General features: G+C 35.9%; 1 protein-coding gene across 3 annotated transcripts; it reads left to right on the top strand.

Annotated features, from left to right (window-relative positions):
• The first annotated feature begins 2692 nt into the window (after positions 1-2692).
• Positions 2693-9823, top strand: LOC130995446 (transcriptional corepressor LEUNIG_HOMOLOG). 3 transcript variants are annotated; one of them, XM_057920726.1, is made up of 19 exons: positions 2693-3157; positions 3250-3315; positions 3391-3485; positions 3863-3960; positions 4159-4268; positions 4366-4652; positions 4748-4823; positions 4915-5023; positions 5482-5531; positions 5621-5869; positions 6631-6699; positions 6903-7124; positions 7321-7459; positions 7553-7659; positions 7879-8028; positions 8461-8616; positions 8720-8839; positions 8932-9129; positions 9275-9823. In XM_057920726.1, the coding sequence occupies exons 3-19, from the start codon at positions 3454-3456 to the stop codon at positions 9416-9418; spliced, it is 2316 nt and encodes a 771-aa protein (XP_057776709.1). In that variant the 5' UTR covers positions 2693-3157; positions 3250-3315; positions 3391-3453; the 3' UTR covers positions 9419-9823. The 3 variants fall into 3 exon arrangements, with proteins under 3 accessions (XP_057776709.1, XP_057776711.1, XP_057776710.1); XM_057920728.1 differs by having other exon boundaries at positions 2750-3157; positions 3250-3319; XM_057920727.1 differs by having other exon boundaries at positions 2750-3157; positions 3250-3323.
• The last annotated feature ends 5168 nt before the right edge of the window (positions 9824-14991 follow it).

Raw genomic sequence — 14991 nt, 5'->3', positions numbered from 1 at the left:
AATATGAAATCTTCCGAATTCTCGTGGTCGGAGGTCGGATTTGTTCATGTGTATTTTTTGAATGAAATCAATGAAAATCAGTCCAAGTTTAAAATACATAGATTTTTAAATACCTCTAGATTTTCATAGATTTTTAAAAGTCCTGAACGAATACACCCAGATTTTTATAGACTTTTAAAAGTCTTGAACTAATACACTCAGACTTTAAAAGTCTCGAACTAATACACCTAGACTTTAAAAGTATGCAGAAATCTATTAAAGTCTTGAACTAATACACCCCCCTTGGTCTCCGTGTCGAAAATAAGTGAACCATCTTTAATGGGACGAAAAAAATATGGGTACAAAATTATATCTACAACTACATCATTCATGATTGACATGTTTATGTATAAAATATTGTCGAGCTGGATTATACTTAATGAGTGTGTTTGTTTTGATGTATAATGAATGAATAAATTATACTCATGTTTATCACTTCATACCATTTTTACTTTATTGTAAAAAAATAATCGAACAAGTCGTATAAAATTTCGAGCAACAAATTTTTCTTTGGACAATGTACATTTTTATACTTAATAGAGGATGTTATAATTTTACACTACCTTATAAAGTGTGAGATAAATATAATATCATTCAAAACAAGTAAGATAAAAAAAATGTGATATCCGCTTTAAGTTATAAATTTATGATTATTATGTTATCCTTCTGTTTAGAGGGATCAAAAGCAAACACATCCTGTAAATAGTTATATACATATAGATATAGATATAGATATAGATATAGACTAATTTAATTTTTTTAAAACCAATTTAATATTTGAGTAATCAAACATCCTTTTAATAAATTGAAGAATAGAGAGCTAGTGATAAAACTTGTGGAAGACACCACAAGACACACTAAAAAAGCTTTGCAATTTAAAATTTGTGATGTCTTTTATATTTTTAGGGGCTGATGAGTTTTATTTTTAAACTAAAACCCCAAAATAAAAACTTTACACACTTGATGACCTTTATCCTTTTATTTTGAAGCATGATGATGTATATAATAAATAGATAAGAGTGATTTGTATAGATAAGGTTCTACCTCATTGTCTGTAGTAGATACCTCATAAGCTCAAACACTGCATTATCCCATCATACTCGGAGAGAGAGAGCCACAACAAACTAAAATACATTTAATTTGCGCAGTAAAATATTCGTAACAGAATTAGGTCATCTATAGATGATGTGATCTGTTGCTTTTATTATTTTAGTTGGTGGTTAATGGTTGTACAGATGTGAGTATTCAATTAAAATAACTCTATTTACAGATGAAAATGTATTCTTCAAAATTATTTCCGCTCTGATTTGGATAAACAGATTCATTTCAAATACGATTCTATTGGGTATTGAGTCTATTGACTAATAAGCCTGACTATGACAATTTTACTAATCAATCTCAATCTCAAACGAAATATAGAAATCAACCTTCAAATAACTCAAAATTATCCAATTAAGTGTGCAAATGATATAGTCTAATTTGAAATTGAGTCGAGCTTGATCACTAAATGACTCCAATCGATCTTAAATATACTTTGTAAATGTAGATCATAAGTTAAACTTATTTATTTTTGAAAAAATGAGTTCAACACACTTATTTAATACTTTGTTTTATGTGGAATATATTTAAAAAATACAAAATTCATTAAATATGATTTTAATAAAGTAAATTTGTTACAATGTGCATAGTTACATGAGTATAAAGGTGAATTTGTTTATAAATACACAAACAATGGTCACTTTGAATTTGTAATCAATTACAAACTTTTGATAAAAAGACAAATTGTATACTATGTTTTTAGAATTTGACGCGAGTTTAAAGTTCGTCGGCTAATAATTCGATAATTTGAAAGTATCGTTGCAAAACCTAGACAATAATTTTCTAATGATATACATAGCACCGGAATTTAAGAAAAATGGTGTAGAGTGTCATTGTAGCAATTATCAAGTCATTTTTCTTAACCACTTTCACTGACCACAATCCAATAATATATGTAGTATATTTTTTTAAACAAATCCAACAATATATGTTATTAGAAAGTTGTTGAAAGTTTTCCAACAATACATTCAAAATGTCTACTAGACTTCCGAGAATTGAGTTATAGGCCAACGAAATTTGAACTCGGAGAGTCGGAGTATATTTTTATGCTAATTTTTTTTTAGTTAAAATCAAAATTTGATAATAGTTATGCATTCACATATCAACACTTACTATAAAAATAACATAAGTATTTTCAAAATAAAATAAACTATACTATTACCTCAAAAACAACTAATAACAAGGATTTACGAACTGAAGAATCGAATTTTATTGAATGTTTTCTTTTTCTTTATTTGGTGTAGTAAATTAGCTATAATTTAAAATGAAAAGAATCCAAGCCTGGGATTTACCAAACTTGTACACCCGAGGCAATTGGTTTAGAAAAAGAGAAGAAGAAACGAGGCAAACACAATAGTTGCAATTAAACACTCTTGCTTGCTTGATTCCAGATCAGCAATTATAGTGAGACCCACGTCACAATCAAAGGTGCTTAAACATCGAACAGCTTTGACCAGCAGGCCAGCACGGGGCCCTCGCGTGTAATTGCACTGCCACTTCACTAACATTAAAGCTGTTCGATACATAACGCGCTCACACTTCTACCCCTCCGAACCTCCCATCTTACGGAGTCCCCACTCCGAGCCTCCGCCCCTATATAACCCTAACGTTTGATTCCCCCTCCCAGAGCTCAGGCTCAGATCCCGACGCGACCGCTTTCCAGCTATTTTTCGGATTTCCCGTAGCCGATATTTTTCTCTCACTCTTTTAATCAGATATGCTTCCTTCTTCGCACTGGAATTCATGAGTCATAATCCGGTTGTTAATCCTTTTTCGTTTTGGGTTTCTGATTTTAGAATCATCTATATTTTATTTTTGAACGAGGTGGTAAAATTTGAGTAGTTGTTGAGAAGGATGGTAGCATGAAATTGAGAGGTGTACGTCAGATTGTTTGAGTGAACAAGGAGAATCTTCATCGAATATCACAATTGTTTTTAAATTCGGATTTCTGGTGATTCCACGGACTAATTTTGATGACGCTGGAAGCGTCTGCGATTTTCTGAAGTGAATTCGGAAATAAGTATGCCAACTTGACCATTTTTTGTTTAGTTGAGATCTTATTGGGATTTTGTGAATTTAATTGGATTCCTGTTTACTGTGCTGTGAATTTAGTTTGAAGTCGGGTTTTGATCGGGATCTTGCATGGATCGTAATTGCGGGGTTTGATCTCTCTAAGTTGTGAGTTTGTGCGTAAAAATTAGGGTTTCTAGTTCTTGTAAGTGTTCTCATTCTATTGAGTTAATTGCATTGCAGGCGTGCGGGATTACATTTTAAAAGGTAGGTTTTTGGAGTCAATTCTCGGAGGGGAAAAAAATCATGGCTCAGAGTAATTGGGAAGCGGATAAAATGTAAGGATTTCTCAAATATTTAGTTTCTACCTTCTTTCCTTTATTTTTGCTCCCATTTGAAAAATTGGAAAGAATACCTGCAGAATATTTTCTTATTGTACTGTGTTCATTGTTCTTTCTTTACCCTATTCTGTCAGAAACTGGAAAGTGTATCATTTCTGTCTATGGTTTCCTGATTAGGAATTCTATTTTTTTTTTTCAATAGGTAGCATTGCTGATGACTAAAACTAAAGCCTTGAATTGATAGGCTCCGTTGCTCTTTTTTCTGCTCATTATTTTGCCCGCTGAAATGAACTTACAATTCAAAATGTGTTCTTGTTTTGATTACTAGGAAGTACCGCTGAATAAGACTCACACTTTCGTATAATATTTGACAGGCTTGATGTATACATTCATGATTATTTGTTGAAAAGAAAACTGCATAATTCTGCGAAAGCTTTCATGACAGAAGGAAAAGTTGCTACAGATCCTGTGGGTAAGGGATTTGCTAATTATTTTATGCAATTGGATTACTTTTTGTGCTGTGTATAAGCATCTTTTTGTTAATTCTTTACCTTATGGCTCATGCAACTGCATTATTTATCTGTGCTGCTTGCATTCTGCCTCCTCATTTTACAGATATGCGTGGTAAATAATACTATCTTCATTTCTGACTACTAGTTTTGTTTTTTAGCTATTGATGCCCCAGGAGGATTTCTTTTTGAATGGTGGTCTGTATTCTGGGACATTTTCATTGCAAGGACAAACGAGAAGCATTCTGAACCAGCTGCAGCTTACATAGAGGTTTGTCAAATTTTGAAGTTCATTTGAACTTGCAGCATGTTTCTTGTGTGAAATTCACCACTTGATAGATTCTTGTAATGTTTGCAACTAAACTTAGACGCAACAAATCAAACAAAGGGAACAACAACAGCAGCTTCAAATGCAGCAGTTGCAACTCATGCAGCAACGCAGTGCCCAATTACAGAGAAGGGATCCTAATCATCCACCGCTTGGTGGTCCCATGAATTCTGAAGGGATGATGGGCCAGCCATCTGCCAGTGTATTGGCTATGAAGATGTATGAAGAACGGATGAAGCATCCTCACCCCATGGATTCAGAGACATCTCCAGGCCTCATTGAGGCAAATAGGATGGCACTTCTTAAATCAGCTTCTGGTCAGCAAGGGTAAAACTGATACAGCGAAATTCAACAGCAGTGAATTTGAAGTATTAAATTAATTTTAAGTTAATAATTAGTTTATTTTCCTATGGTTGATGCAGGCAGTTGATACAAGGCAACTCTGGGGGTATGTCTGCAGCCTTGCAGCAAATGCAAGGACGGCCTCAACTGGCTACTGTAAGCACCAAAACCATATTTATTGTTGGATGCTTAGCTTTCGTCTGTTGTCTTTTCCCAGAGCACAATAATGTAGTCTTGTCATGTCTAGGACAATAAAGGGGAAGTTAACTTGGGCGCGACACAAAAATCTTTGCCCATGGACCCATCATCGATTTATGGGCAGGTTCTCCAGTCAAAGTCTGGACTGGGTGGTGCAGGTAATATTACGGACCTCACCCAAACTTTTTTTGTTTGCTCTTAGTGTTTTCATGAAATAGTTTTTCATGTAATGTCTCTTTATCCATACTAATGACAAGTTCTTGTAAAATGTAAGCAGTATGTTCATCTTGTATTTGTTATAACATCTTAAAAGGGAAGGAGCTGCTCCAGCCATTATCCTTTCTACTAAAACTTATTTTTTGTGGTAACTGTCTTCAGCTTGATTAGGAGAGATAGTTTTCAGCATTAAAATGGTTGCTAAAGAGATGAAGGTTCAAATTTATTTTCATGCTTTATTATAGTTTTTTGGTTATTGTAGTGAAGTAACAAGATCAATGTTATCCAGTTTGAGCATATTATGATTGCTTGAAGCTCTATCTGGCATCAAAGTTTATGTTGCGCAAAGTTATATGCAAATGTTCTCTTGCTCTTTCTAAGTCCTTTTTGATTGTGTCAGGATTAAATCAAGGAGTCACTGGTCTTCCGCTGAAGGGCTGGCCTTTGACAGTGAGTTTGTTGTGCTTTATTTGTCCACTGTTTTTTGATGAAGTACCTAAAAGAATCTCTTGAGTTCTGATTCTTACCATATCTCACAGGGAATTGACCAATTACGGCCAAGTTTGGGTTTGCAAGTACAAAAGCCCAACCTGCCTACCCAAAACCAGTTCCTTTTGGCATCACAACAGCAGCAAGCCCTTGCACAGGCTCAGGCACAGGGGAACCTTGGAAATTCGCCTAACTATGGATTTGGAGGAGTGCCGAGGGGTAATTTTAATGCAAAAGATGGTCAACCTCCAAGAAATGATGGATCTATTTGCTCCCCTGTGCAGTCAAATTCACCCAAGGTTGTTACTGTGTCTTAGTTTCTAAACTGCACAATTTGACTGCTGAACTTCACCATGCTAGATTTTCATTTTTTTCTTTTTATCTTTTGAGGCATTTGAAACTGTTGTGGGACTCTGGAAAAATATTTTCGTAGTTGACCTTCAATATGTACCAATGGGTAAACCATCAATGTAGGTAGCAATTGTAGAAAACTCATATAGTACTGGGGTACTAGCTTTTTTGCCTCAGTTTAAATTTGTCATTATTAAGTGATTTATTTTCTATTTTGGTTGAGAGTACCCGGTGGATGGGTGAGTGGGATGGGAATGTTGGTCTAAATTCTTTTGCCTTATATAAATTTTTAGTTAAAAGTGTACCTTTTCACGTTTAACAAGAGTCAACGTTATAAATTAATATATGTACTCATGATGATAGAATATTCCAAGATTTAATGGATATATGTCACGTCTCTGTAATTTCAGCTGAAAGAATATGGTTTTGCTTGTAAGGCACAACACATCTTTGGCAGGGGGGGTTGTATCGTCTTCTCTTTTTTTGACTTCTTGGTTGAAGTTGGTTCCGAGTTCCAACAACCATATACTAGGCTTGCCACTTACATGTCTTGGCCCTTGGGACTAATGGAATTATGTTGGTTTAGACGATTAGGTTTTTCTCTTATTTAATTTCTCTACTTTAGTATTAATAAATAAAGTTTCTTAAGATGTGGCATATAATAAGTGATTTTTTTTTACTTGGAAGTAATATTCCGTATTCTGAGCAGATGAAAATGGGCCAAATGCAGCAGTCCTCACAACAACAGGATCAGTTGCAGCAGCAGCAATTGCAGCAGGTTAGTTATTTCTAGGGCACAAGTTGATCCTATTTTAGCTATCTGAATGGTGCTAAATGCCAATATTTCAGTTATGGGAATTCATATGCGGTAATCTGTCTGTTCTTTGTTCTAACTGCTCCTTTGCATCCAATCCTTCTTCCTGACTATCCCTTGACTTTTGGCATACATAATAGACTGATGATCACTTTGCTGTGAAACAGAACAATAGGAAAAGGAAACAGCACTCTTCATCTGGACCTGCCAATAGCACAGGTACTGGAAATACGGTAGGCCCCTCCCCAGGTTCACCACAATCAACACATACACCTGGTGATGGGATGACCACTGCCAGCAGCCTGCAGCATGTTAATAGTGTCTCCAAGAGTATGATGATGTATGGTGGAGATGGAGCTGGTGGAATTGCATCATCCACAAATCAGCTTGTGAGGCTTAGTTTTGTCATTAATTACTCAATTCATTTTGAATATTATTTTCACCTAACCAGATGATATCTTGTATGTTCACGAGAATTTAGTATTTATTTGTACTTTTTTTTAATTGTTTTTGGGAGCATTGAATGTGGAGTTCACAATCTGTGTAAGATTGAGTCTTCATGTTAATACTTATTATTTTTCACAGGATGATTTGGAGAATTTTGGCGACGTTGGTTCACTTGAAGATAATGTAGAATCCTTCTTGTCTCATGATGGGGGGGATGGTAATATGTATGGCTCTTTGAAACAAAATCTTACTGAGCATAAAACAGAGACTTCTAAAGGTGGGATATGATATCTAGGCATGTTGCCATCCACTGCTTCATACAGCTTCTATTGCTATATAATTTACATTTCATCATTTTGTCCTATTCAAGGTTTTTCATTTGGAGAAGTTGGTTGCATTCGAACAAGAAATAAAGTGACTTGCTGCCACTTTTCTTCGGACGGGAAGTTGTTGGCTAGTGCCGGGCACGACAAGAAGGTAGGGTAACTATGCTCTCAGATATTGTGTTTCAATAAACTGGATGTGTCCATGTCATTTTATATTCATCTTTGCATTTGTTTGGTAAGCAAGTTAGTCTCTTGATTTGATTTCATATTCTGTATTTATACATGAGGTACTGGAGTAAGCTATTTATCATGTGGTTTAGTTACATTGTTCCCCAACTTTTCTACTCACTCCTCTTGGTCCTTGGATTAGGCTGTTCTTTGGAATATGGATACTCTACAAACAGAGACCACCCCAGAAGAACACCAGTACTTAATTACTGATGTTCGCTTCCGGCCGAATTCTACTCAACTTGCTACAGCTTCATTTGACAAGTCCGTCAGATTGTGGGATGCAGCTAATGTAATGACCTCTTCCCTTCAGTTTGATAATTTTAACCTTTTAAATTGTTGATGGCTGGCAGAAACTATTAATTAAAGCATGTGTCTGGTCACCTACACGGTGCATTCTAATCTTACCTTATATATATATATATATTTAATAGAGGGTGGATCATATAGCAACCTTCCCTCCCGTCATATGTAGAATTCAATCAGGACCACTGATCTTTGTATAATCTATGGTTGTCATTGAAATATGCATTAGTAATATATAGAATGCATTATCAAAATAGCATCGTTTATATATAAAGTTGCATTATTTTATATATACTATGTGAGGGATGGTATCTACATGATCCAATCCCTGTATGTATGTATGTATTTGTGCAGTTGAACCTAGAACAAAACCTAGATTCTGGTTCTGACACTTACTCTGTTTTCTTTTTCTGCACAGCCAAGCTATTGTCTGCAAGCTTACACCGGGCATACTTCCCATGTCATGTCCCTCGATTTCCATCCTAAGAAGAATGATCTTTTTTGTTTCTGTGATAGTAAAAATGAGATACGTTATTGGAGTATTAGTCCATTCACCTGCACTCGCATGTCGAAGGTTGGGTATCTAACTTCCATCTTTTGTCTATTAATAACTTCATCCCCATTAGTCAGTTTTCATGAGGCTTAATTTTGAATATAATCTTCTTGAATGCATGCAGCAAGGAGGAAGTGCACAAGTGAGGTTTCAACCTATAACTGGACATCTACTGGCAGCTGCTTCAGACAAGGTGGTTTCCATCTTTGATGTCGAAAATGACAGGCAAACACATTCCTTCCAGGTTTCTTGCTTACTATGGACTTCTTGGTTTGGACCTAGGAGATGAGCAATGCAATTTTATTTTTCATCCTATAACTTTTGGTGATTCATTAGGGACATTCTGGTGTTGTGAACTATCTTTGCTGGGATCTCACCGGTGACCTATTGGCTTCTGTCAGTGAGGACAGCATTAAAGTTTGGTCATTAACCTCTGGAGAGTGCATACATGAGCTCAATTCTAATGGAAACCAATTTCATTCCTGTGTTTTCCATCCAAGTTATTCTGCTCTCTTGGTGATTGGAGGACTGCGGGTAGCCAACTCTCTCTCTCTCTCTCTCACACACACACACACACATGTCCTCCACGCCTCTGCTTGGAGTTGTTATGGCATGCTCTCAGCTGCCAATTAAGCTGGAGACTGAATGACACTGAACTCTGAATATCCTTCATTTGTAGGCACTGGAGTTGTGGAACATGGTAGAGAACAAGAGCATGACGGTTCCTGCACACGAGAATATAATTGCTTCTCTGGCACAGTCAACTCTGACAGGAATGGTTGCCTCAGCTAGCCACGACAGTTCTGTTAAGCTGTGGAAATAATACTGGGAGAAATATGAGTATCAATATTTGAATGACTCTTTTGACTTTGATATATACAGCAAGTTGAGAAGCGCGTCAGCACGACTGTTGAGGAGCGGAACAAGCGGGAGCAGAATATATTCATTAAACATTTTATTCATCTCTGCTCATCTGCTACTTATTTCACTAGTGAACCACTAACGAGTTTGTACCCACAGCTGAAAACGAAAATGTGCAGGATACATAATGCCTTTTTGCTATGGCACTCTTGTTACTACTGCCATTACTTATTAGTTTGTTTCTGTGCTTAATTTGTGGGTCGGATCACAAGATGCACTTGTATTGTCATAAAGCTAGGGAGATTGAAATAAAACTTGTATATAGCATAGCAACACAATCGTTATTTTATTTTTTCCCCTATGCCAATCACCACACCACGTCCCATGCAAATCGAAAATGAAACGTGTTTCAACTCATTACTCACATAATCTTGGACAAGATAATAATAAGGCAGGCGCAAAGTGGCTCATAAAATTTCCCCATTTTACTTCAGTAGTTGTAACGATACTGTAAGTTGGATCTCTTAAATTTCCTGTCTACTTAAGCGTGTCGGCCCAATAAGTACTTTATTTTGTGACAATCTGTAAAACCTAGTCTCTATTTGAAAAATATATATACTACCTCCAAAAAAGATGTTCTAATTTGTCATTTTAATTCGTACATAAAAAAAATATTCTAATAATATAGTAATAATTTGTGGGTCTCTTTCTCTACTCACCAATTTGTGGGCCATTTTTTTTTTTTAAAAAAAAAAATTGTGGACCCCTTTCTCTATTCACTAAATAAAAAATATAATTTTTTTCTTAAAATCTGTGTCATCCTTCCTTAGGACATTTTTTCGTTGACGGAGGGAGTATATTTTAGTATCATTTTGAGCCATCTATCAAAAACATGTGCTTTTCATTTTTTATTATTATTTCACCATAATTCCTTGAATTTTTATTTATATTTTCATACTTATTCACAAAAAAAAAACATTACTTTTTATTAAAGTAGTATAACAATAGTATAAAGTAATATTCATTTTTTTACTCATAATAATATTTTTGAAAAATTTTGTGGCATCTATACATTACTGCCAAATATTTTTCGGAGATGGAAGGGGATTTTTTTATTTTTGAAAATGGAGAAAAAGTAAAAGAAAAAGAAAAAGAAAAAGAAAAAGAAAGAAAGTGAGAAAAGGAAAACATGAATAAACCGTACTGATCGTGCATGCAAACAACATAGCAGATGTGCCTGCTCTTCTTAATAAGTTATGACGGTGATAGTTGATGGACCTTAAAATGGCACAGAATAAGAGGTTAGAATTTAGAAAGAATGTATCTTTATGCATGCTCCCAAATAAATAAATAAATAATGGATAATTTTATTGCGTGAAAAATTTAAAAGAAAAAATTTATTATTAGTAAAAGAATAAAATTAATTTTAGGGATTATAGCCAAAAAATACACGAACTTTGATAAAAGTTGCAATTTTCACCTGAACTCTCAAATTAGCCAAAATATACATGAACTTATATTTTTTGTTGTAAATTTCACCTCGACGGAGTTCAATCATTGCAAGTTCAGGTGGAATTTACAACAAAAAATATAAGTTCAGGTATATTTTGGCTAATTTGAAAGTTCAGGTGAAAATTGCAACTTTTATCAAAGTTCGTGTATTTTTTGGCTATAATCCCTTAATTTTAATAATTGAATTATGAGATGGAATAAAATTCAGTTTTTAATAGGAAACTTTAAGTTCTTTTCTAAAATAATATTTTTTAAAATTTATGTCACTCTTTTCTAATACCAAGTTGTTTCATCTAGGGATGGAGTAGAAGCCAAAGAAGAAGTGAGAAAAGAGAAATGCAGTAGTAAGGGTAAGGGCATCTCCAATGGTACACCAAATCTCATTTTGGTGTATCAAAATCTCTTCAATGGTACTCCAAACTCAAATTCAAAATGTGTTTGGGGTCACCATATCAATAGTATTATACCAAATTTGGTGTTGCACTGTTCACTACACCAAATTACTTTATTGAGTTCTATAAATTGCAAACTAACCCATGTTCTTGGTAATATTGAGTTCTATAAATTGTAATATCTTTTTCTTATTTAATAATAATAATAATAATTTGGTTGAAAATAGAGTTTTAATTTGCAACAATAAACTAGATTAATTTTTAATTACATGACATATTAAGATGTACTCCCTCCGTCCCACGAATCTTGACACGTTTAATTAGATTCGGTACGGGAATTAAGGAGTTGTATATTAGTGTTTTAAGTGTGTAGTTAATAAAAAATAAAAGTGATAAAGTAGAAGAGATAAGAGGCGAAATTTAAAGTGCCCTTTCTCTTATCAATAATTTGAAAAATGCCCTCTCTTACTATACCAAGCACTACATGCCCTAAATAAGTGAAGAACCGAAAATGCCCTTTGAATGTGATGGATGTGCATTGTTTTCCGCAAAAGTTCTTACACATCTATGACAAAAGTTGTTAAAGTGTAAGAAAAACATCAATTCATCAATTTAAACATTGAAATCGGTCAAATATGTGTTGGAACATGTGAAATACTGACAGAGAAGTTAATATTTATTTATTTTTGAATTAAAATCGAAGGTTTTACAAGTAAATCGTAGGCTAATTAATCAATGGAAAATAAATACTAAAAATTAACACAATCGATATTAGCACTCAAAACACACATTGGAAAAAAAAACAAGCGTCCGACCGGGAAAAACAAGTGTCCGACCGGACACAAGGTTTCACCGGGCGGACACATATATGTTCCGGTCGGATAGATGTTTTTTTGGTTCCTATGTGTGTTTTGAGTGCTAATATGGATTGTGTTAATTTTTTGTATTTATATTCCATCGATTAATTAGCCTTCAATTAAGGGACATAATTTTTTTTTTTAAATTGATGATAAACGACAAATATGATGTGAAATAGCTTTGTCAGTAAAGTATTCATGTCAAACACTCTAATTTCATTGAAATTCACGTGAAATGAAGGAATATTTGTTTATATATGAGTGAATTCTCTCATTCTCTCATCCTCTCATCCGAACACTCAAAGTGAAAAAACACTCAAACTCATTAGAAATTCTAATATTTTCCAAGTGCTGAAGCTATTATTTGTGAATTCTCTCATCCGAACGTTTAAAGGTATGTCATTTTACGTTTGAAATGTAATTTAAGTTGGTTATTGTTTATTTTCAATGTTTTGTTTGATCCTATATGCTTATGTGAATTATTAGCATATTATAGCATACTATGATTTAAAGCCACATTTGAAGGAAATACATGTGAATTAGAGCAAATTCTATCATGTTTTAAAGTATTAATTAGTAATTATTAGTTGCATTTTAGTTCTATACATATATATTGCTACATAACTCATGTTATTATGCTCGAAAATTATGTATCCGCCCGGACAAGTGTCCTTGAAAATGTGTCCGGCCGTGTGTAATTATATATCATGTAATACACGGCCGGACACATTTCCTCGGCTACTTCCCCGGGCGGATAGATGTATTAACATGTTATATGTTGTATTTTAACATTGTATTCCATTTACATCATATATTTATTTATTTATTATTTTTTCTGTAGATGAATGAATATGGGAGATACTTTGTGGTTAATTATGGAGGTGCCTTCAATGGTTATGAGTACATCGGCGGCTCTTCTAAGAATTTGCATATTTTCGGAGACACAATGGCCAGTACGGTGTACATGATAAATTACCTGATGATGGAGAATTCATTGAGCACTAATTACAGCTTGTATTATTTGACGAAGAGATTAAATTGCAGGGTATACAGTAAAAATATTCTTGCCGATGACAATGATTTGCTTCAGTTGCTGGCGTCGCAGCCACATTTTCCTGAGATTTATGTTGTTGAAGACGATTACAGTGGAGGAGTGTATGTTCCTTCGTTCGATCTCCCTCAATCTTCCGGGTATGGAGGTGAATCCAGTGCAACATTCGAAGGTGGGGACGGATTGGAAGCAATCCAAAGATATGCTTATTTAGACCTATCAGCCGGAGATTCACCGGCGCAACAAAGTGTTGAACCGTCGGTCACTTGGGGTAATGATCAGTCAACGGGTTGGCCTTCATGGGATGAGCCAAATCCGTACCAGTACGATCGCCTAATAACTGATCGTTGTTGGGGTCCAGCTGATGATCAATATACGTACGAGCCTCAGTTCGTGGAGGATGCTGGTAATGTAGATGAAGATTATGTTCCATCGTCTGAAGCCGAGACTGATACAAGCGCCTCTGAAGACTTGTCGGAGACAGAGAACGTGAGAAGGGCGGGGATTGAATATGCAGGTTGGCAGAATTTGCAGATCGACGAGGATGATGACGAACAGGTTCCTGGAGCAGATGAACTAACTAATTGGTTAGTACCGGTTATCCCGTTGGACGCCGCAGCGACACTTGTGGATATTGAAGATTATCAGCTATTGCCTCGGGAGTTGTCAAAGAATATGTATTTCAATAGCAAAGATGATCTGATCGTTGCAATCGGTCTGTGGAACATGAAGCAGGGCAAGGAATTTTCTGTCAGCAAATCAGACAACAGACGAGTCTACTTCAAATGCAAGCATTCAGATACGTGCCCCTTCAAGCTCCATGCATCGTCACAAGATGGAGTCATTTGGGGAGTGTATAAGTTCACCAATGAGCACTCATGCGACGGTGAGCTAGGGCGCGTAGCGCGAATAAAGGCCCCCGCAAAAGTCGGCGCAGCATATTTAGCACAGAAGATACACGATGATTGCGAGATCTTGAAGCCGAAGGCCATCCAGCTGGAGCTGCGACGTGAGTTTGGCGTACAGATCAAGTACGATGTTGCATTGCGAGCCCGTAATCGAGCCACTGAGATGGTTTATGGTCGACATGATCAGTCCTTCGAGATGCTGCCCAAGTACTTATACATGTTGAGACAATCCAATCCCGGTTCGAGGGTGGAGTGGGAAGTTGACGATGATGGCCGATTCAAACACTTATTTGTTGCTCTTGCAGCTTCGGCTACCCCTTTCATGTTCAGTTTACGGCCAGTGATTGTCGTCGATGGCACACACTTGAAGGGCAAGAATAGGGGTATTTTGTTTGTTGCAGTGACGAAGGACGGCAACGAGAGTTTGTTCCCACTCGCGTATGGTGTTGGCCCGAAAGAAAACGATGAATCGTGGAGTTATTTCATGTCACGCATTCGACGTGTTTATGGCCAAGCCGATCCACTTTTGATTGTCTCTGATCAGCATATCTCCATTGCCAATGCTATCAGGAATGAGTTACCAAATGCAACCCACGGCCTATGCTACTACCATTTGCAAAATAACCTGAAGCATTACGGTAAGGCAGTGGTCGAGGTGTATCGACAAGCTGCATTTGCGTACGAGAAGTCCGACTTCAATAGGGCTATGAACGCCCTGAAGGTTATGAAGAGAGCCGCGTACGATAAACTAATGGGGATTGGGCCGGAGAAGTGGGCTCGTTCGATGTGTCCTATGCCTGTGCGACGCTACAGTT

The sequence above is a fragment of the Salvia miltiorrhiza genome, chromosome 7 (genome assembly GCF_028751815.1).
Source record: "Salvia miltiorrhiza cultivar Shanhuang (shh) chromosome 7, IMPLAD_Smil_shh, whole genome shotgun sequence".
Classification (NCBI taxonomy): Eukaryota; Viridiplantae; Streptophyta; class Magnoliopsida; order Lamiales; family Lamiaceae; genus Salvia; species Salvia miltiorrhiza.
This window is presented reverse-complemented; position numbering and strand designations above follow the sequence as displayed.

What these genes read in the sequence shown, in the direction of transcription:
- LOC130995446 (XM_057920726.1), top strand. Translation starts at nt 3,454, where the DNA reads ATGGCTCAGAGTAATTGGGAAGCGGATAAAAT. An exon ending in AGCAGCAGCAATTGCAGCAG is followed by an intron (nt 6,700 to 6,902) that starts GTTAGTTATTTC and finishes GCTGTGAAACAG; the next exon opens with AACAATAGGAAAAGGAAACA. An exon ending in CCTGCACTCGCATGTCGAAG is followed by an intron (nt 8,617 to 8,719) that starts GTTGGGTATCTA and finishes GAATGCATGCAG; the next exon opens with CAAGGAGGAAGTGCACAAGT.